Source organism: Mercenaria mercenaria, chromosome 9 (assembly GCF_021730395.1).
Source record: "Mercenaria mercenaria strain notata chromosome 9, MADL_Memer_1, whole genome shotgun sequence".
NCBI classification, from domain to species: Eukaryota; Metazoa; Mollusca; class Bivalvia; order Venerida; family Veneridae; genus Mercenaria; species Mercenaria mercenaria.
In genome coordinates, this window is record NC_069369.1 from 77,788,426 (window position 1) to 77,810,886 (window position 22,461).

At 36.5% G+C, this 22,461-nt stretch overlaps 1 protein-coding gene across 1 annotated transcript in view; it reads right to left on the minus strand.

The window, feature by feature from the left end:
* Positions 1-22,461, minus strand: part of LOC123547552 (protein mono-ADP-ribosyltransferase PARP14-like) — a 221,420-nt gene that overhangs the window by 31,592 nt on the left and 167,367 nt on the right. The window contains exons 18-20 of the mRNA XM_053551802.1: positions 8,645-8,851; positions 7,917-7,982; positions 1,519-1,698 (exon numbers count right to left, since the gene is read on the minus strand). Of these exons, the coding sequence (XP_053407777.1) occupies positions 1,519-1,698; positions 7,917-7,982; positions 8,645-8,851 (453 nt within the window). The remainder of the gene's footprint in view (positions 1-1,518; positions 1,699-7,916; positions 7,983-8,644; positions 8,852-22,461) is intronic.

Sequence of the window (22,461 nt, forward strand, 5' to 3'; positions counted from 1 at the left end):
CCGTTGTGATATGGCAACTTTAAAACAAGAGGGTTATGATATCGCTCACCTAAGAAACACTGCTTCCTGAACAGGTTTGGAAGATAATTATGCAAGAAAATGTCTGTGAAATTATTCTGAAATAGTATAATTGTACAATCTTCGTAAAGGGAAAGCAGTTTTTGACCACGAGATTTTTTTTAAGGTTCCACAATATATATATAGGCAAAAGGCGGCCATGTTTTTGATGACGCAGAATAATTTGGACAATCTTCATAAAGGTTCACCAAAGGAAATTATTTTAAAATTGGACCTGTTGCTTCTGACAATAAGATTTTTAAAGTTTCCAGTGGAAAAAAATGACCACTCTCCTCTGGCTACCATATTTTTTAGATGAATCTGAAATATTTGAAAAATCTTGTAGAGGGTCATACAAGAAGCACCATTTGCGTGAAATTACTTCAAAATTGGGACTGCAAATTCACACAAGGAGACTTTCACACTATATACATACGTTTTATAACGAATCGAAATAATTGGAACAGTCTTAGTAGAGGATCGAACTAGGACAAAATGCGTGAACTTATTTCAAAATCAAATCAGCAGTTCCATACAAAAATGTTTTTAAAGTTTCCAATATATACTTATAGGGAAAGTGACCACGTCCGCTGGCGGACATTTTTTAAATGAATCGGAATAATTTGATCAAACTTGGTATAAGGTTTTATAAGGACCATTTGTGTGAAATTATTACAAAATCGGATGAGCGGTTTAGGAAAAGATGTCGTTTGAAGATTTTTCTATTTTTAGCTCTGGTGGCCCCTTCATGCGACCTAGCAGAAAACCGTAGGAAGACCTCCAAAGGAATATCCAGGCCAAGTTTCATCAAAATCTTTTTAGTGCTTTAAGAGGAGATGTCGTTTAATATTGTTGACGAATGATGGACGACCGTACAGATGCACGCACAGCGAACACAGCGTAATCACAATAGCTCAACATGAGCACTCTGGCATAATTTTGACAAAATGTAGCCAAATTTATCAAACCTACCATGTGAGGTCATCCTGTGGTGCCAAATATGTGCATAGGGTTTGAAAATATTTGGCGTAGACGGTAAGAGAAACATGAAAAAAAAAACATTCTATGTAAAAAAGTGGCATTATTTTGCCAATATGAAAGCTAGATTTATTGGCCTTTGATTTCATTTCATGATGCCAAAGACTTAGGTACAGTTTGGAAACATTCAGTCAAGCAGCTTTTTAGAAACCTGCCTACATGTAAAACATTCAAATTAAAATAAATTTTGTAGGTTGAGCTACAAATATTTAACGTGTCGAGTGAGGTCATCTCATATTGCCAAAAAACATACGCTAGGTGGTTGTGGGTGCCAAAACATGTGTGACAGCAAATTCTCTTCTTTTTGAAACATTTCAAATAGTTGAGCTAAAGCATACCTGGAGATCTTATTCAATTGCAAACGAACATACTATTCTTTTGAAAAGGCAACAAAAACAAAATTACAAAAAAAATGTTACCAACCTGTTCCTAGGGCTGGAAATGCAATACTTTTCATTTTATTCCTTTCAGCCGTAAGTAGACATTTCTCTATCATTTCTTTCCATTCGCGTGTTGTTTCCTTGGCAACAACATGTATAATACGCTCACAGCTCATTCCAGGCGCTGATGTTACAACAACCCCATTCTTTTTCATTTCCTTTCCTATAAAAAGCAATCGAAATATTTTCAAATATTTTCTACAAAATTAAATTTCATAGAAACTAAAAGCCAAATGGAAGTTCATGTTTCACACAACAAAACATCAGTTTGGGATAGGGTTGGGCAACAAGTTAAATATTTTGTATCAAGTTAAATATTCTGTATCAAGAACTGTCTCTGAAACAAATCACGTTTAAATTCAATTACACAATGCCTCTAGAAAACATAAGGGTCACTGACCCTAAAGCGCTCTTCCGTGTAAAGGCTTCAAGTGTGTTTGTATAACGTAATGGTATAAGTCGAAATTAAATGTGACAAGTATAGAGTAAAACCCTTATATTATCCACTATAAACATACAGGGAAAAGTGACCACACACCCCAGCGGCCATTTTGGGGCGAAACAGAATAATATGTATAATCTTCGTAAAAGGTCACCTATTACATATTTGTGTAAAACTGTTTAAAAATTGGACCTGTTGTTTCTGACAATCACATTTTTCAAGTTTCCAATATATACAGGGAAAAAGTGACCACTCCCCACTGGCGGCAATGTTTTATGAAAAATCAAAACAAGAGCTCGTAGAACATGAAATACTCCTCCCGCTTCACCCCTTGGTGCATTCGATAACTGCACAAGGAACAAAAATTCTTTGGTCACTGTGCACTGGCCGTTTGACCTACTGACCTCAAATCAAAAAGTTTGGGTCATTTACCAGTCATCATATGTGATTTTAGACCAAAGCATCCTCTAGTTATTCGACAAAAAAAGTTCTAAAGTTCTGGGTCAATGTAACCTTGACCTTTGACCAACCGACCTCAAAATCAATAGGGGTCATCTGCTTGTCATGATCAACCTCCCTATTAAGTTTCGTGATCCAAGGCTCAAGCATTTTCAAGTTGCCATTCCATTCGGAAATGGTTTCACTGTTCCTGGTCACTGTGACCAAAACCTTTGACCTACAGATCTCAGAATCAATAAGGGTCATCTGCAGGTCATGACCAACCTTCCTCTCGACTTTCATGACCCTTAGTCAAAATCATTCTCTAGTTATTTGGCAAAAATGTTCTACTGTTCTTGGTCAATGTAACCTTAATCTTTGACCAACTGACCTCAAATCCTTAGGGGTCATATGCTGGTCATGATCAACCTCCCTATTAAGTCCCGTGTTCCTAAGTCTAAATGTTCTCAAGTTATCGTGCGGAAACGGTTTCACTGCTCCGGGTCACTTTGACCTTGACCTTTGACCTACTAACCTCAGAATCAATAGGGGTCATCTGCTGGTCAGGGTCAACATCCCTATTAAGTTTCATGATCCAAGGCCCAAGCGTTCTAAAGAAATCAGCTGGAAACGGTTTAACTGTTCCAGGTCACTGTGACCATGACCTTTGACCTACTGATCTCAAAATCAATAAGGGTCATCTGCCTGCTGGACATGACCAATCTCCCTATCAACTTTCATGATCCTTAGTCAAAAGCATTCTCTGGTTATTTGGCAAAAATGTTCTACTTTTCTGGGTCAAAGTAACATTGACCTTTTACCTACTGACCTCAAAATCAATAGGGGTCATCTGCTGGTCATGATAAACCTCCCTATTAAGTTTCGTGATCCTAGGCCCAAGCGTTCTCAAGTTATTGTGCGGAAACGGTTTCGCTGTTCTGGGTCACTGTGACCTTGACCTTTAACCTACTGATCTCAAAACCAATAGGGGCATCTGCTGGTCATGATCAACCTCCCTATTAGTTAATACAAATTTATTTAAGGTCGACTGCGAAGCAAGTTCTACAACTTCTTTTAATCACTCTCGACACCTCATTCCAGATGGATTCCATCGCCAAGAGGGTATGAGAGAAGAGGCTAGTTTCCATTTTAATGCTGAGCGCCAAGCAAGGGAGCTACTGGTACCATCTCGAAGCGTAAGCTCCACAGTTAGGTTATCGAGGCCATCCTTATTAAGTTTCGCGATCATAGGCCCAAGTGTTCTCAATTTATCGTCCGGAAACGGTTTTGGTATTCAGGGTCACTTTGACCTTGACCTTTGACCTGACCTCAAAATCAATAGGAGTCATCTGCTGGTCATGATCAACCTCTCTATTAAGTTTCGTGATCCTAGGCCCAAGCTTTCTCAAGTTATCGTCCGGAAACAATTTTACTGTTCCGTGTCACTGTGACCTTGACCGTTGACCTACTGATCTCAAAATCAGTAAGGGTCATAGGCTAGTCATGACCAACCTCCTTATCAACATTCGTGATCCTACGCCCAAGCATTCTTCAGTTATGATCTGGAAACCGACTGGTCTACGGACCGACAGATACTGACCGACCGACCAACATCAGCAAAACAATATTCTCCTCCTTCTTCGAAGGGAGGGGGCAAAATAATTTTAAAAACAACGGTTAGGCAAGGCATTTGTGTGAAATTATTTTAGAACCGGGACACCAGTTTCATACAAGAATATTTTTTAAGTTTCCACCATTTACATATAGGGAAAATGACCACGCGCTGTGGCGGTCATGATTTTAAATGAATCTGAATAATAAGAAGTCTTGACAGAGGGTTACAAAGGACCATTTGCCTAAAATTGTTTTAAAATCGGGACAGCAGTTTCATTCAAGAAGAGTTTCAAAATTTGCACTATATACATGTACTGAAAAATGATCACCCCGCTGGCAGCCATATTTTTTTATGAATCAGAATAACTTGAATTTTGTAGAATGTCACACGACCATTTCTGCGAAATTATTTTAAAATCGAGCTGGCAGTTTCATACAATATACTATAAATGTATAGGGAAAAGTGACGACATCCTCTGGCGGCCATGTTTTAGACGAATCACAATGATTTTAACAATATTAGTGTAACATCACACATGGACCATTTGTTTGAAATTATATTAAAATCGGGCCAGCATTTTCACTCAAAAAGATTTTCGAAGTTTCAAAGTTTCCACTATATACCAAGGAGGAAAGTGACCACACCCTCTGGCGGTCTTTTTTAATGAAAAATCGTAATCGGAAAGGACCATTTATGTAATATTTTAAAATCGGGCCACCACTTTCACATGAGAAGTTTTTTTAAAATATAAAGTGGAAAACTAAAGTGTCCACTACATACATATATGGAAAAGTGACAACTCCCGTTAGTGGCCATGTTTTTTACGAATTTGAATAATTTGAATAACCTTGGTAGAAGGTGACATAAGGACCATTTGTTTAAAATTAATTAAAAATCATACAATCGGTTAAGGAGATGTTGTTTGAAGATATATCTAATTTTAGTTCTGGAGGCCCCAATGTGCAACCAAGGGAACCGTTTTAACAAGTTTTGACAAGGAGATGTCATTAAAAGAAATTGTTTACGACGGACGGACGAATGGACCGATGGACACACACACGCACGACAGATGAAGGACGATGGACACAGTGTGATCACAACAGCTCATCGTGAGCACTTCCAGCGTAGGTGAGCTTAAAACAATGAAAACTATCTTTTTCTCTTATCATACAATAACTAATTCATGGACAGCCCTAAACTTTCATTCAATGATAAATAGTGGGAAATGAACATTGAAAACTGAACAGATTCATAAATAGCACTTATTCTAAATTCCATGGAAAATAGTTGGGAGTTATTTCTATCCCGTAAGTAATAGATAACAATTTCTTCGAGAGAAGAACAATGAGAACTGGATATACTAAGACAGGAACAGACCAAGTAAGTAATGAAAGAAATCCTCAAATGAAAGTTCAATTGCAAATTTTAAGCGTACATACACACCTAAAAGTCAAGTAATAATGGTTTCAAGATAAACTATAACACAAGGTCCATGAAGGTCCTGTATCGCACACCTGGCTTTTCCATTCACACCCAAGTGACCTAGTATCCAGTTTTACCCAAATTCAATTAAAACATTCTGTTCGCGTTTTATGTAAATCAGACTAAAATGTTAACCAAACAAAATCTCTGATCTGACCTAGTGACCTAGTGTTTGACCCTAGATGACAAAAAATTTATTAAGAAAAAAACAATATGAAAAGATTTCATGAAGATCAGGATTAAAAGGTTATTTCTAGAATGTAAACAAGTATGCCCAAGGGCGTAATGTCGAGCCCGTCAGCTGTCAAGTGTGACCTTGACCTTAGACATTGGGACCTGGTTCTAGCGCATGACACTTCGTCCCATAATGGTGAACATTCATGCCAAGTTACATCAAAATCCCACCATGCATGATAAACTTCAACTTGACATTTGACCTCCAACTGCGACCTTGACCTTTGAGATAGGAAGATGTGGTTTGTGCATGACACGCCTTCTTATTGAGGTAAACATTCCTGCCAAATATAAACAAGATTGGTCCATGCATGTCAAAGTTACGGTCCGGACAAAATCGGACGGACGCACGGACGCAAATACACCGAACTGCCAAAAGTGGCGACTATATCGAGCTCACCGCAAGCGGGCTCGACAAAAAATAGATGATTTTTTTGTTATTTTTTTATTTTACCAGGTGACCTAATGTTTGAACTCAGCTGAGACAGTTTCATTCTTACCAAGACATTTTGAACAAAACATTATTACAGTTTCATGAAGCTGAGATACGGCTTCAATAGCTTTATTTTTTGTACTAGCTTTTGAACTTGGGTTACCAAGTTTCAATTTCACATAGGTTTCATGACTTGTGCAAAAACATATCTGATGAAAACAATACATAACAAACAGTGGACAGCTTTTAATAACTACAAGAGGGTTATGATGACCCCATATCGCTCACCTGTTAAACCTGGCCTTGGAATCATCAAGATAAACTTTCTGACAAAGTTTCATGAAGATATGGTCATGAATGTGGCCTCTAGGGTGTTAAAAAGGTTTCCCTTTGATTTAAGTGACCTAGTTTTTGACCCCACATGACCCTGTTTTGAACTTGGCCTAGAAATCATCAAGATACACATTCTGACCAAGTTTCATGAAGATAGGGTCATAAATGTGGCTTCTTCAGTGTTAACAAGCTTTCCTTTGATTTGACTGGATGACCTAGTTTTTGACCCCTTATGACCCAGTTATGAACTTGGCATAGGAATCATCAAGATAAACACTCGGGAGATTGGGTCATAAAAGTGGCCTCTAGGGTGTTAACAAGCTTTTAATTTGATTTGACCTGGTTACCTAGTTTTTGATGACCACATATGACCCAGTTTTGAACTTGGCGTAGGAATCATCAGGACTAACATTCTGTGCAAGTTTGTATCAAATCAAAGCATAAATGAAAACCAGAATATGGCAGGGGCAATAACCCATCATGAAATATAACCTGTTTTCGAAAGGAGCCAAGATGTTATTGTGACTTTGTAGTTGTTTGTAAGTGTGGTTAAATGTCACTTCTATCGTGTCCACAATGTAAAAATTAACTCTTTCCGGTGTCAATCAGTGGCCTAACTCTGGAAACTACATTCATCATGGAATCCAAGATCTACTGTTGTTACAGATATTTTGCAAGTTTGTATCAAATCAAACCAAAAATGAAGTCTATATGGCTGCAAAAGCCAAAATAGCAAAGTTTGGCCCTTTAAGGGGCCATGACTCTGGAACCCATGACGGGATCTGGCCAGTTTTCGACAGGAACCGAGATATTAAGCCAATACAAGTTGTGTGCAAGTTCGATTAAAATCGATTGCAAGATGTGGTCTCTATCGAGTTCCCCAGAAATAGTGCACGGACGACGGACGGACGAACAGACGAAGGGCGATCACAAAAGTTCACGGGACAGGTGAGCTGAAAATTGTTGAAATTGAACATGTAACAGTTAGTTTAGAATCATTCATTTCTATTGGCTATCCTGAATATTTAGAAAGAACTAGTGTACACATTTCATTTTAAATTACATTATTACCAATGTTCATATTATTGTGTCTTTAGCTGTAAGAAATGTGTGTTCGTATTTAGCATTTTCAACAGTTTTTCAGTAATTTAATGACAGCATCTACTTGTAGCAGTGAAGACAAAGCCCAACCTTTTCGTGCTACCATACTGGAGTATCCTGCTGTAGACATATGCCATCCCAGCCAATTTCTAAAACTATCCGCTTACTGTTATAAACCTAATACAGGTTACTATTACTATTTTGTAGACTTTGGTACGAACTGAGCAAGAACCTCTCCCTCTACCATTGTGCCACCACTACAGTTCTGTTAGAAACAGTCTAATTTTAAGGCACACTACTTACTTAATGAATCCACTTCTTTTGTTAATGCTTTGCCACCTTTTTTCATCAGTGCCTGTGAAACTTTACCTAAAAAGCAAAATACAATTCAATTTCTACTCGCGTGGACCTAATAATGCCCTTTCATTACGTTAACTATAAATCCTTGTGCTTCAAATGGACTTTCCAGATAAATTAATCCATTGTTTCATTCACGCTTTACAACCATTATATAATGTATCACGCTATTTATCCAAGCTGTAAACTTCACTTATTACTTTGACTTTAATCTGGTTCTTTATTCCAGCTGTAATATTCACTTATAACTTTTTATAGTGCTTTATCTGAGCTTTACAGTCATTTATTATTACATCTACTTACGTTCATTGGTTCATTTGACCTTAAAATTTAGTTAGGTAGTATAACCCAATTTATTCTCCATTTTTACAATTACTGCAGATTTGGTCATTTTCGAGATTTTACTTAACAATTTCTTGGCTAGCAGCCTCATTCGTAAAGAACGATTATTTTTATTTTGCAGGTAGCATTTTTTTACAAATATTTCCTTCTATATATTACTTATACATGTGTACATTTATTTAGGTCCAAAGATTCAGTCACACATTCTCACCTGGACCTAAATCTAGGCTTACTTGGATATATTTTACAATATACTGATTTTTAACAAGAGTTATTTCATATATTCGCAAGGAATTTATTCTTACCTCTTTCTAGACTGCACTTACGCTTACCTCGACTTAAATCAAGTGCCTCGTTTGAGCTATTCACGATGCAGTCTGCATTCTCTGCTGTGATGTCACCTTGCTGAACAGACACAGTTATACTGCCAAACTTATATTTCGCATCATCATCACTACCGTCGTCGTCATGTTCTGGTAAACTCTCATAGACATGTTCGTCATCACTATCATCATCTTTTTTATTACTTGATGACCTCTCTGAAAGAACGACATTTAAACTAAAGTTGGAAAAGTCTTTTTTTTTTCATTCAGTTTATGCTTATCGACTATTTTTTTGTGGTACATCAAATGATTATCTTTGGCTAAAGAAGTGTAAATTTGGTTGTTTCTGTTTGTCATGATTTTTTTATTTGGATTTTGCACTAGTTTTAGCAGTATTAAAGTAATATAACAGCTTCTCTGCAAGTAACTGCCAACTCCCTCAAAAGAATCAGAGGCGGAGCACGAATAATTTCAGAAACAAGGTTTTCTATCAAATTGTCACGAAGGACACATCCCTCGCAGAGGGGTTGAGCTAAACACTTCACAATCCACAGTGTTAAGCATAACCGTCTGGCTCTCATGATTTTGTAAATAAATAATAAAATCTATAAGAAGATCCTTTGGAAGCACAGAATGCTACCAAGCAATGTAATAGCAGGCAGACTCGGTTTGACTGAGTCTGTTCATGAGAGGTAATGGAAAGTGCAACACCCCTCACGCCCCCTAACACCGGCTTAAGCGGAACTCTATTACAAAGATGTTGAATGGACTCCATGATCCCGAAATACCATAAAATATAACAACACTGATCAAAGTACGGGGAGACTTTTAGCCGCCACACGGCATTTAAAGCTTGCTGTTGTGATAGTTAATAACATCTTTTAAATCTATAAAGTTATATGTGGTCACTTACATATGTCTTCACGAGTTATGTTTTACAGTAAGCGTAAAATGCACGTGCTTTTTTTTTTTGTTTTGTTTGGGGTCAAATCAACACAATTTAGGTCATATGGCGACTTTTCAAGCTTCTGATGATGAAGATCCAACATGCCCCTCTGTGCTTTTCCTCTTTTCCACGGTATATGACTGTTCAAAAACTAGACCAAATTGGACAAGCAGTGTAATTATTTATCAAATACATTGCTTTGGAGAGACTCAGCACATCGGAAACCTGGGACGAAAAACACCAGGAAACCAGAAGATATATTCAATGTACTCGTGGAACCTGGAGGTACTGAGAGCCTACATCTCTATGCACGAGTAAACCTGCTGTCTTTTTTAATTACCTGTATATTTAGTTGATATTTTTTTTTTTTTTGGAATTTTTCAATAAATTAAGACTTTTATACAACTTAACGAGGTAGGTAATCTGGTAACCAGGGTAAATTCAAATTAGTTGAACCGCAGCAATTTTTTGTATTTCGTGTAATTTAAAGTTTTATCTGCTACAATCTCAATTTCGTTTACCTCTGTCCCTTCAAGTACAATTTTCATCCAGGTCTGAAGTACACGACCCTCCTAAGCTGTTTCATATTGAAAGAAGAAGGCAAATACGGATATTTAACACTTTTCAGAATTTTTGGTTTTATTGTTATCCGTAGAAGTCTACATAATTGATAACTGTACTAGTATGCGCGTTAGCTTTCTACTATAAATTTAAAATGTATATGTCGCGGGGCCCCTGTTTCCATGGTAACGCATTTTCTCTCATTTTTAAACAACTATGTATGAAAACGGGATTTTCGACGGCTTCAGTGCCATTCTGTTAATGGAATATTTGGGTAATATTATTAGCAAAATACCAAGCACTTTACATGGTACCCTATTTTTCTTAAAGTTTAAATTTAAGTAACCATAGCAACAGAGATGTTTAACATAACTTATATTTTGCTTTTTATTGTAATTTCTTATACAAAATATATAACATAATTATCTTTCTTGTTAATGTAGCTTTAAATTATCTTATTTCTCACGTAAGTAATATTTTCGTGTTATTTGCACATACTTAAACACATTTCACACTTTAAAATACTTAAAGCAGTACCCCTCGTCTAACATCCTTTTTGAAACAAGAGGGCAGAGACGGCCCTATATCGCTCACCAGAGTTGATCTGGCCTACTGACCTAGCTTTTGATCCCACATGACCCAGTTTCAAACTTTACCTAGAGGTCATCAAGACAAACATTCTAGTTTCATATTGATATTGTCACAACTGTGGCCTCTAGAGTATTTACAAGTTTTTCCTTTGATTTGACAGAGTTACCTAGTTTTTGACCCCACATAACCCTGATTCGAACTTGACCTAGAGATAATCAAGGCAAAAATTTAGACCACTTCTCAGGAGTTTCAAACCTAAATCGTGGACTCTGGAGTGTTCACAAGATGTTCTTGATATGGCATACTGACCTAGTTTTTGACACCACATGACCCAGTTTCAAATTTATCCTAGAGATCATCAAGACAAACACTCTGACCAAGTTTCATAAATATTGGGTCACAACAGTGTTCACAAACTTTTCCTTTGATTTGACAGGGTGACCAAGTTTTTGGCCCCACATGACCCAGATTCGAACTTGACCTAGAGATCATCAAGACAAACATTCTGACTAATTCTCATGAGTTTTAAACTTAAATTGTGGTCTCTACAGTGTTAACAAGGTTTTTCTTTGATCTAGTCTACTGACCTAGTTTGACCCCACATGGCCCAGTTTCATACTTGACCTAGAAATCATCAAGACAAACATTCTGACCAAGTTTCATAAGACTGAGTCACAACTGTGGCCTCTGGAGTGTTCACAAGCTTTTTCTTTGATTTGACTTAGTTTTTGAACCCACATTACCCAGATTCTAAATTGACCTATAAATCATCAAGACAAACATTCTGACTAATTCTCATGAGTTTCAAACTTAGATTGTGGTCTCTAGAGTGTTATCAATGTTTTCCTTTGATCTGGCTTAGTGACCTAGTTTTTGACCCAACACGACCCAGTTCCAAACTTGGCCTAGAGATCATCAAGACAAACATTCTGACCAAGTTTCATAAAGATTGAGTCACAACTGTGGCCTCTAGGTTGTTCACAAGCTTTTCCTTTGAACTGGCCTACTGACCTAGTTTTTCACCCAACATGACCCAGTTTTGTAACTTGACATAGAGATCATCAAGACAAAACATTCTGACCAAGTTTCATAAATATTGGGTCACAAATGTGGCCTCTGGAGTGTTCACAAGGCAAATGTTGACGCACGACGGACGAGGGACGTCGACGGACGCCGGACAATGACTGGTCATAATAGCTCACTTTGAGCACTTTGTGCTCTGGTGAGCTAAAAATCTTTCTGCATGCTGCTATTATTCTCATGGATATTGTTGAAATGCAAATGAAAAGCCAGTGTCAACGCTTCTGAATTTTACATTTAGATATATATAGGTCAAAGGCTTCGTTTCCATGGTAACATGAATTTAATTCAAGAAACCACAATTTCCTACTGAAATTTGAACAATTTTAGAGCTTAGTTTTAGTATATAAGTAACAAATTATCAACGGAAACTGAAAAATAGGTATTACAAATCAAACTGCCCAATATTTATTTGAAAATGGCCGTAATAAGTAGACAGGTTCAGGATTTCTTTCATACGAAATGGATATACAAACACATTTAGTTTGTCGTAAACGTCGTCGTAAATCGTCGCGTTAGCTTCCGGTTGGGCATGCGCACATAAAAATATTAAGGTAACCTACCTCCTTCATGGTGAAATTGACATCTTTCATTTCAATCATAATTATAGATAGTAAGACTGTGCTGGTAGTGCATCTCATCTAATTTTCTGTTCACTCTTGTGTCTATTTTTTGTCCTCTTTCATTTACAATGCATACTAATTTGTGCTGGGAATAGGACATATCAAAGTTTTAAAATTAGTATAAAGTAGCCTCCTCGTCTAATAATCATGAATTCTAAACCCACATTCAATTATTTAATTGATGAAAACATTTGGCCTTAACATTTGGTCTAACTATCTGGGTTTTCGAAAAAGAAATAACTCTGACAGATAATTTCAAACAAGTAAGATTTCATAATCCTGTTAACTTTAAATCACTGCAGTCCAGTCAATTGAACTGAGGGGTGTCCAACTTTTTTGAATAACTGTATGTTCAAAAGCCGTTTGTTACTGTAACAAGTGATTTATGATCTGCACCATTCAGCAATGCTTAGACTAAGATATGTATATGTATCTTTACACTTTAAATGCCAAAGCAGTAGTGTTTCAATCTTAATTTTGTTAACCAAGTACATACATTCAAACCTGTGTTAAAGACCACCTCTAAACAGAGACCACCTAGCTCTAAAGACCACATATTTTGTTTCCCTTTTTAACATTTACAGTGTATTTTAATCTGTGAATAAAGACCACCTCCCAATAAAGACCACATTTTGGCTCTTTATAGACATGTTTGACTGTATTATTTTTATCAATAAGACAGTGTTACAAATAACTAGATAAGAATCCGCAGTACACTGGTTTACCGCACTTACGGTCAATGTATAGTCAAATGTTATTTGTCATCAATTAAGTTGTGAGTTGTTGGGTGGGTGGTTGTGGGGCTATGGATACTACAACAAGAGGGTCATGATGACCCTGGATCGCTCACCGGAGTAATATGAGGTACATGTTTCAAATGTCAAACTGATGGTAAAATATTAAGAAAGTAGGTCAGTAGGTTATAGTCATGGTCACTGAAAGTCAGTTTTAAGATCGGTGTGCAAAACTGTATATGTCATTCATTTCAAGGCTGTATCTTAAAAACAAGAATGTAGGTCAGTAGGTCAAGGTCACAGTCAAGTGACCCTTAATTACTTGCGATCATCAGGTAGTTATAATTAAACAGTCTAGGAAATATGATCAGATAATTTTTGAAGTATTTTTTTCCTAAATAACTCATATAAAAACTAAGCGACCCTCGGGGGCATCTTTTCACCCCAGGGGCATAATTTGAACAATCATGTTACAGAGCCACTAGGCAATCCTACATACCACATATCAAATTTTTGAAAATTCGCCTAGGTAGGCCTTGAACATTCAGTCAAGAAGATTTTTAAAAGTTTTTTCCTATGTAAAACTTGGGACCCAGATGGCAGGACCTCTTTTTACCCCAGAGGCATAGATTGAACAATCTTGCTAGAGGACCACTAGGCAATGCAACATGCCAAATATCAAATTCCTGGTCCGGGCAGTTTAAGACAAGAATATATTTTTTTTAATCCTATATAAGTCTATGTGAAACTTGGGACCCCCGGGGAGGGACCTCTTTTCACCCCAGGGGCATAATTTGAACAATCTTTATAAAGGATCACAAGGCAATGCTACATACCAAACATCAAAGGCATAAGTCTTGTGGTTTCAGACAAGACGATTTTTAAAGTTTTTTCCTGTACAAATCATTGTAAAACTTGGGACCCCTGAGCCGGGGCCTCTTTTCACCCAAGGGGCATAATTTGAACAATCTTTATAGGGGACCATTAGATGATGTCACATGCCAAATATTGAGGCTCTACGCCTTGTGGTTTTGGACAAAAAGATTTTCAAAGTTTTTCCTATATAAGTCTATGTAAAAAAAAACAAAGACAAATATCAAACAGGGAATGCCACGTACCAAAATCGCAGCCTCCCCAAAACAAAACCTACAGCACGCAGACGTGCACACCACAAACACACACACACATACACAAACACGTGCACACACACAAAGCCAACACACGAGGACAAAACGAACAAACAAAGGAACACACACACATACACGCGCACACACACAAAGCCTACACAAGAGGACAAAACGAACAAACAAAGAAACACAGTGGGGCACCGCCTTGGAACGGTCAGTGGCAAAAACACCACTGGGGAGCTTAAACCGGTTTATGGTGCGCACCCAACCTCACTCTTACCCTCACCATGTTCCAAAGACACGGGACACTGTAAGTAAAAGTAATCCGCTCCAGGTGAATCTCTAACACACGTAATGGAAACAAAAAGGCATGGCATGTAAAACACAAAAATGCTCGTGTATAAAAATATAAAAAGCAAACCTTTAGAACCAAAAACGTATGTACTCAATGCCTTTTCAGAAGACAGAGCAACAAGAGAAACACCCTTAACTCCCTGGGGCCGAAATGCGACTGTAGGCGTTATATTTTCTACCCCTGTAGCGTCGATATGCGACTATACGCGCGTTATCAGGACTCCCCAGGACGGCGATTGACGAGTATAGTCGCGGCACCGACATCATGATGGTTGCGATAAGTACTTGTTAATTTTAGATAATGTTGACAAAGGCAAAATTACTTTGCATACTGGCTATTATTTCTTTGATGTAATAATTACTAGTTGTGCTAATAATTAGTTCCATTGTTAAAATAAATGTCTGTAACTATGCGGTAATGTAAATGAAATAAAAAGACGATCTCCGCTGTGTTTCGTTCATACTGTATTTCAAAAGAGTAAAATAATGTCGTCGGCCAGAGATCTTTCTTAAAATGAAGAAAATATTTATTTATTATAATGCTGATTCTGGAATATCAGTTCCGTCGGATGATGATTCCGACAATGCGATTCCATTATCAGACAAATGAATGGTTGAAGGCTGAAATATTGGTAAACTTACATTACATACGATACAAATGGACTAAAAATAACACAAGAAAACATGTTTCATAAAATATAAAGAAGTATATGTAAATAAACGCATGTTTGTAAATTTAATAATTATTCAAAGATGGGTGTAAATATTACAACTGACTCAGCGCGTGACATACAACATTTGTGTACATGTTTAGAAATAGATTATACATCAAAATAAACCACTGATATTCACACAATAACGGGTGTAAGTTTAAGTAATGTTGATGTAAATATTCAGTGTTTATGATGCATTTCTAATGGGAATTTAATGTTCAAGTATCTATTAAACGCAGTAGGTGTGTTAAAATTATGAATATTTCGAAGTGAAAATTTTGTTCTATTTGAATATACGAAATTGGATATAAAAAATATTTGTTCAAACTTCGAATAATTTGTAAGTTTTTTTCAATTTACACCAAAGTTAATTCCCCTGCATGATTTCAACTGACTGTATGCGAGTGTGATTATGATAAGGTTAGATAATGTTCTTCGACGTCAGGTGGTAATTCTTATCCCGCCGCAGCAGGTATGTTACGATATCGGCCTCAGGGAGTTAAGGGCCCGACGAAACAGGCCAGAAGACAGATATCAAAACAGTTCAGTCCTGGTAGGATTTAAAAACTGCTTATCATAGAGTCCTCCCCCACTTCCATCAGACACAATCAAAGATGGAAGCGTAGTGTCCAATTGTAAACGGGTTGAACACTAAACCATGTGACCCCCAGGGCGGGGCCATATTTGACCCTAGGGGGGATAATTTGAACAATCGTGGTAGAGGACCACTAGATGATGCTACATACCAAATATAAAAGCCCTATGACCTGTGGTTTTGGACAAGAAGATTTTTAAGTTTTTCCTTTCGGTTGCCATGTCAACCAGAGTTCTGTATGGAACTCAATTCTTTAAACAATTTTTAAGAAGACCATCCATGGAACATCCCTGTGGAGTTTCACGAAAGTTGGCCTTGTGGTTTGGGAGGAGATGTTGTTAAAAGGAAAGTGTGGACGGACGGTCAGACGACGGACGATAAGCGATCACAATACCCTAACCCTGAGCATTTGGTTCAGGTGAGCTAAAAATCATCAAGAAACACAAGATGAAAGAAATAGAAGTACAGTTGAATATCGTTACCTCGATATCGGTTAGCTCGATACTCCGGTTAGCACGATGTGTTTGTGTCGGTCCCGATTTTTCCCTATTTATCTTAATGTAATTATTTCTTATTACCTCGATATGATTAGCTCGATATTTTGTTTAGCTCGATGAGATTTTTCAGTCCCGTCAACTTACCTGTACTGTTTTTACACCTGGTTTCGTCGATATCACAGCTTGTCAAAAAATATCCATGTTAATTGTAAGGTGTGAAAATCAACCTATTGTTGTCCGGCGATGTATTAATCAAATTCAAGTTAGTTTGTGTGTTTTTTGTTTGTTTGTTATTTAATCTTTAATCCAATTTAAATGTCAGGAAGTTTGCATTTAATTCCCAATAATTAGTATTATAAAACACCGTGCAAGCAGCAAAGCTGTTTCAAATATAACAACTAATTTGGGTGAAATATTTTCTGTTTGACGGAGAGAAAAAATCTGCCATTTAGGATTGAGTAACAATATGCATATTTAACTGGCATTTTTTTTTGTTATTGAAGCACAGTCAAAATGACTACTCAACTAGGAACGTTACCGCTGCATTCAGACTTGTTTAGGGAAGGAATAAAAATGCTACTGTTTAAATGTATATTTTGAAAAACTAAAAAGTTGTATGTATGTATTTAATTAAGATGTTTTATTTGTAAATGAAATTAAAATCGTATGAACGTTTTATATATTTTCTTCCCCCTTTCAAACCCTCTGAAAAAAAGCATTGGATATAATGACAATATAGTCGTCAAACACAAGTACAAAGTAGTCCCAGATAGTCGACATCATTACGTCGAACTTCGGATACGTCGATGCAATTTTTACAGTCCCATGAATATCGAGGTAACGGAATTCGACTGTATTTTTTAAACAAGAGGGTCATTGACCCTAAAGCGCTCACCTGTGTACAAGACTTCAAGTGTGTTTGTATAAGTACAGAGTTAGGTTTCTTCAATGTTAGCCTATATCATAAACATGTCACACACTTCTGAACCTAGGGCAATAATTTGAAAAATTATGGTACACATTACAAATCTGATATCACACGCCAAATATCAAGGCTCTAGCTATTATTGATTCAGAGAAGGAAAGTGACCACAGCCCCTGGCAGCCTATTTTTTGACGACTCAGAAAAATTTGAACAATCTTGGTAAAGGGTCACATAAGAACCATTTGTACAAAATTATTTTAAAATCGGTCTAGCAGTTTCACATAAAAAATCTACATATAGGGAAAAGTGACCACGCCCTCTGGCGGTCGTATTTTTTGACGAATCTGAATTATTTTAAAAACGGGCCACCAGTTTATACAAGAAGATTTTAAAGTTTCAACTATATACATATAGGGAAAAGTGACCACGCCCTCTGGCGGCCATGTTTTTCGACAAATCAAAATAATCTGAACAATCTTGTTAGAGGGTCACACAAGGACCATTTGTGTAAAATTATTTTAAACTTGAAAAAGCAGTTTCATACAAGAAGATATTTAAAGTTTCCACTATATACATATAGGGAAAAGTGACAACGCCCTCTAGCTGCCATGTTTTTTGATGAATCAAAATAATTTGAACAATCTTGGTAGAGGGTCACACAAGGACCATTTGTGTAAAATTATTCTAAAATCGGGCCAACAGTTTCAAACAAGATTTTTAAAGTTTTCACTATATACATACAGGGAAAAGTGACAACGCCCTTTGGCGGCCATGTTTTTTGACGAATCATAATAATTTGAACAATCTTGGTAGAGGGTCACACAAGGACCATTTGTGTAAAATTATTCTAAAATCGGGCTAGCAGTTTCATACAATAAGATTTTTAAAGTTTCCACTATATACAGATAGGGAAAAGTGACCATGCCCTCTAGCGGTCATGGTTTTTGACGAATCGGTATAATTTGAACATTCTTGGTAGAGGGTGACATAAGGACCATTTGTGTGAAATTATTTCAAAATCACACCATCGGTTTAGGAGGAGAGGTCGTTTGAAGTTTGTTCTATTTTTTATCTCTGGCAGCCCCTATGTGCAACCAAGCGGAACCGTTTGAACAACTTTGGTAGAGGACCACCCAAGGAACACCATGGCCAAGTTTCATCAAAATCCATTCAGTGGTTTTGGAGGAGATGTCGTTTAGACACAAATGTTGACGAACGCACGCACGCACGCACGACGGACGCCGGAAACAGCGTGATCACAATAGCTCACCATGAGCACTTTGTACATTCCAAATAAAACCCCAGATGCACATCTTCACATTCAATATTTTCTTCAGATATGTGTGACAAACTTTTCGGCCGCATATTTTAACTACGACAAGCACCAAAGCTAGGTATTTCAATGACATTGACCTTTAATGTAAACAAATATGGCGGCCGTCGATTGAAAGTAGAAAGTGCAACTCGCTTGAAAATTCGTAAATACACTCGTGATTTTTTTATGGAAAAGACATGTTCTTTAGGAACAAAATCGGCGGTGAAACTTTGCTTTTATTTAATAACATAGAAAGTTGGAAATGATTTTCAATTTTCATAAATACAGCAGCAAACAAAAAGAAATTTCTACAGATGATGGATTACCTCACAACTATTTTATTATTGCAGAAATTAAATCATTATCAACTCGCATTTACAAGCGATCTGCCTCCAAAACTTCGAATCGTAAAGTGCTCACTGCGCATGCGCAGCGGAAGTTATGAAATTCTAAGGGAGAAGCAATTATTCACTTCCTGTATTTTTTATGGTCTATTCATCACTAAAGGGGAAGTAACTAAAACATTACTTATTATGCATTCTGGAACTTATCCCTTTGTTGGAAGTAGTGGTCTCCCTTTTGTTTACATTTTTTCTTGCATCAAGAGAGAAAAAGCAGGAGAAACAATTTTATGGAGCAGAATCTTTTTTGCAATAAAATCAATTAATTTCTTAGCATTTTTAGAAAGGCATTGCCTTAAGAAATGAAGTAATATTTTGAAAAATAGGAAATGTATTTTTTTTATAAAATGTCATTGAAATAGCTACCAACGCTTCGTATTGGATCTGAAGACAAACTATAGAGGTTTACGTTGAGACGACCTTTCCGCTAGCCAATCGGAGCCTTACTTTCAACATTTTGAAAGTGAAAGTAAAAGTTAAAAAGATCTTTTTTCCTGTGATTCCTGTTTTCGATATGTGATTTTCATAGGTTTAGAATTCTTATGGCTGCGCCTTCGTGTTTTTTCTTTGCGAAAAAATAAATCAATAAAGCTTATGAGAATTACTTATTTTTCCTAATTTTCCATTCAATATTGAAAAGCCTTTGTGATGAGAACTGGAGGTCCGATCCCCTTTCTAAATTCCAGTTTGTTTTGTTCTGCCCATTGTATTCTCGTTAAGGGGAAGCCCATTATTTTAACTAGGGACCATACGCCGCACTTCATGGAATTACATGCTAGTGTATCATTGAAGGTTCCATGTGCACCGCTGTATGAATACATCTTCGGATGTTTCTAAATTGATTTTTGTACTTGTAGCATGTGTAAATGCCGAGTTCTGCTCAACCTGGGGCTAGAGGGCGTGGGCGGTAGCATGCATTTCCACTACCGTCCATGAACAGGCTCAATCAAACCGAGCCTGCAACATTTTCGTTTTTGTATTGTTGGGCGACCTGTGCTTTATATTTAACCGTCGGTAAGTACGTGTTCCTCTGTGGTATATTAATCAAGAATGCAGGCGGCCCGGGTTTGATTCCCGACTCGGGTGTGATTTTTCCTTGATTAGCATTTTTAAGACAGTTTAGAAACAAATACTCATGTTTTTATGTTCATAAAATGATGAAATTCAATTCAAAAGAAAGATTATGTTAGCCAAATCTGAAGTCCAAAATCTGAAGTCCAGTCCCTTAAAAGCTACTTGTTGGCCCAGAGTTTATGTGAAAATTTCCACCAAATTTGGCAATGAGTGTATATATGACACTGAAAAATGATAAAATGGATGAAAATAAAAGTTAAATATTGTTCAAAATGCAAGAATGGGAATTTTGAGCATTATTTCAAAAGCGTTGCGACGGTTTACTACTTCCTGCACAATATTTGGTTATTTATAAGAGTATCTTGAAAAATGTTTTGTAAGATATTTGTATCACTAGTCACTTTCAGAGTACTCGCTTTTCTGGATTTTTGAGAGGAATTATGTTTTGATTAAAATATTTGGGTCAGCCCCTTTTTTAGCCAAAGGCTTGTTGAAATGAGTTGTCTAACTGGTTCAATACAAATAAATTGGTGGAAATAAAAATAGCAATATAGGAAATCCCATTATACAGAAAGATGATTTGGAATAGGTCGCCATCGTATCTAACATTTAGGAACATCCAGTACTTTTGTCAGATTGCAACTTCTAAATGCTGAACATGCTGAATAATGACGATTCATGATGTAGCTCTTAATACCTTTTGAGACATGCACGATACAAATTTTGGGTCGAGGGGCAAGGATATATCTAAGCAGAAAAACAGTGCAATGTACAAAGTTTGAAATTCTCATTCATCCTCTTAGGGATTTAAATTTATAATTTTGTATTATAGATTGAACCTTCGATTTGGTTTATTTACGGCAATGCAAGGACATTGGAATTCATCAACGTTGAAAACTTTTGTAAACAATCCTGTCAAAAACATCTGTCGACAACCATGTCATAAACAACTTATTCATGGTAAATCAATAACTCTATAATCAACACAGGTCCTCTTGCCTGTAAGACAGACATTCTTAATTACTCCCATATGCGTAATGATTTAAAATGTGTACGGCATTGGGAATCTTCAAATCATTCAAAATATCCTTCCAACTATTTGTCCTTATTTCTATATTCATTAAATATTACTAACACTTGTAGCTTTATTTAGTGAAAATTGTACATCATAGTTTTGTATCTATGTAAAATGAATACAAAATTGAAGCAGAAATAAAACCACAGCACAAGAACAACACTTACACAATAAAAAGGATAACAGACAAGAAATGTGACATGACTCCTTTTTATCACAAAAATCAAAATGTTAACATTAAGGATGTCGGATCAATTCTTTTCTACAGTTAAATATTTTATATATTTTGTGAGTTTCTATGACAAATAGGAGCAAAAAAAGCACGGATAACCGCATTTGTTTTTTATTTTATAGGGCATTTTCTTCACTCACTGTTTAAGCATTTCTGAAATTAAGTAAAACTGAAACAAGAGCGGTCCGTAAGACAGCACGCTCGACTTTTCCCAGTGCTTGATTCTGAATTAGAGCTGTGCCAGTAAAAACTCTAAAAAGGGGCATAACTCTGTCAAAATTCAAATCAATGTTATTGGGATTGTTTCTCCTGGTGTAGACTTTGATAGTAAATAACAATTTTAAGTTTCAAGTAAAACGCTTTGATAGAGAGATATTTGACTATATCAAAAACTCACGAAAACATTCTGAGTTAACAAGGGGCATAACTCTGTCAAAATTTTAATCAGAGTAATGTGAACTGTTTCTCCTGGTGTAGACTTTGATAGTGAATTACTATTTTAAGTTTCAAGTTAAAAGCTTTGATAGTAACAAAGATATTTGACTTTATCAAAACCTTACGAAAACATTTTAATTTAACAAGGTTCATGACCCTGTCAAAATTTAAATCGGAGTTATGGGGATTGTTTATCCTGGTGTAGACTTTGATAGCAAACAACTATTTTAAGGTTCATGTCAAAAGGTTTGATAGTAACAGAGATATTCAACTTTAATAAAATCTTTAACCAAACAACTCTAACTTAAAAAGGGGCATTACTCTGCCAAAACTCAAACGGAAAACATTCTAAGTTAACAAGGGGCATAACTCAAAATTTTAATTAGAGTAATGCGGATTGTTTCTCCCTGTGTTGAATGTGATAGTAAATAAATTTTTGAAGTTTCAAGTCAATAGCTTTGATACTAATAGGGATATTTGACTTTATAAACAAGAGGGCCTTAATGGCCCTATATCGCTCACCTGTTATCACTGCACTTCAGGACAGG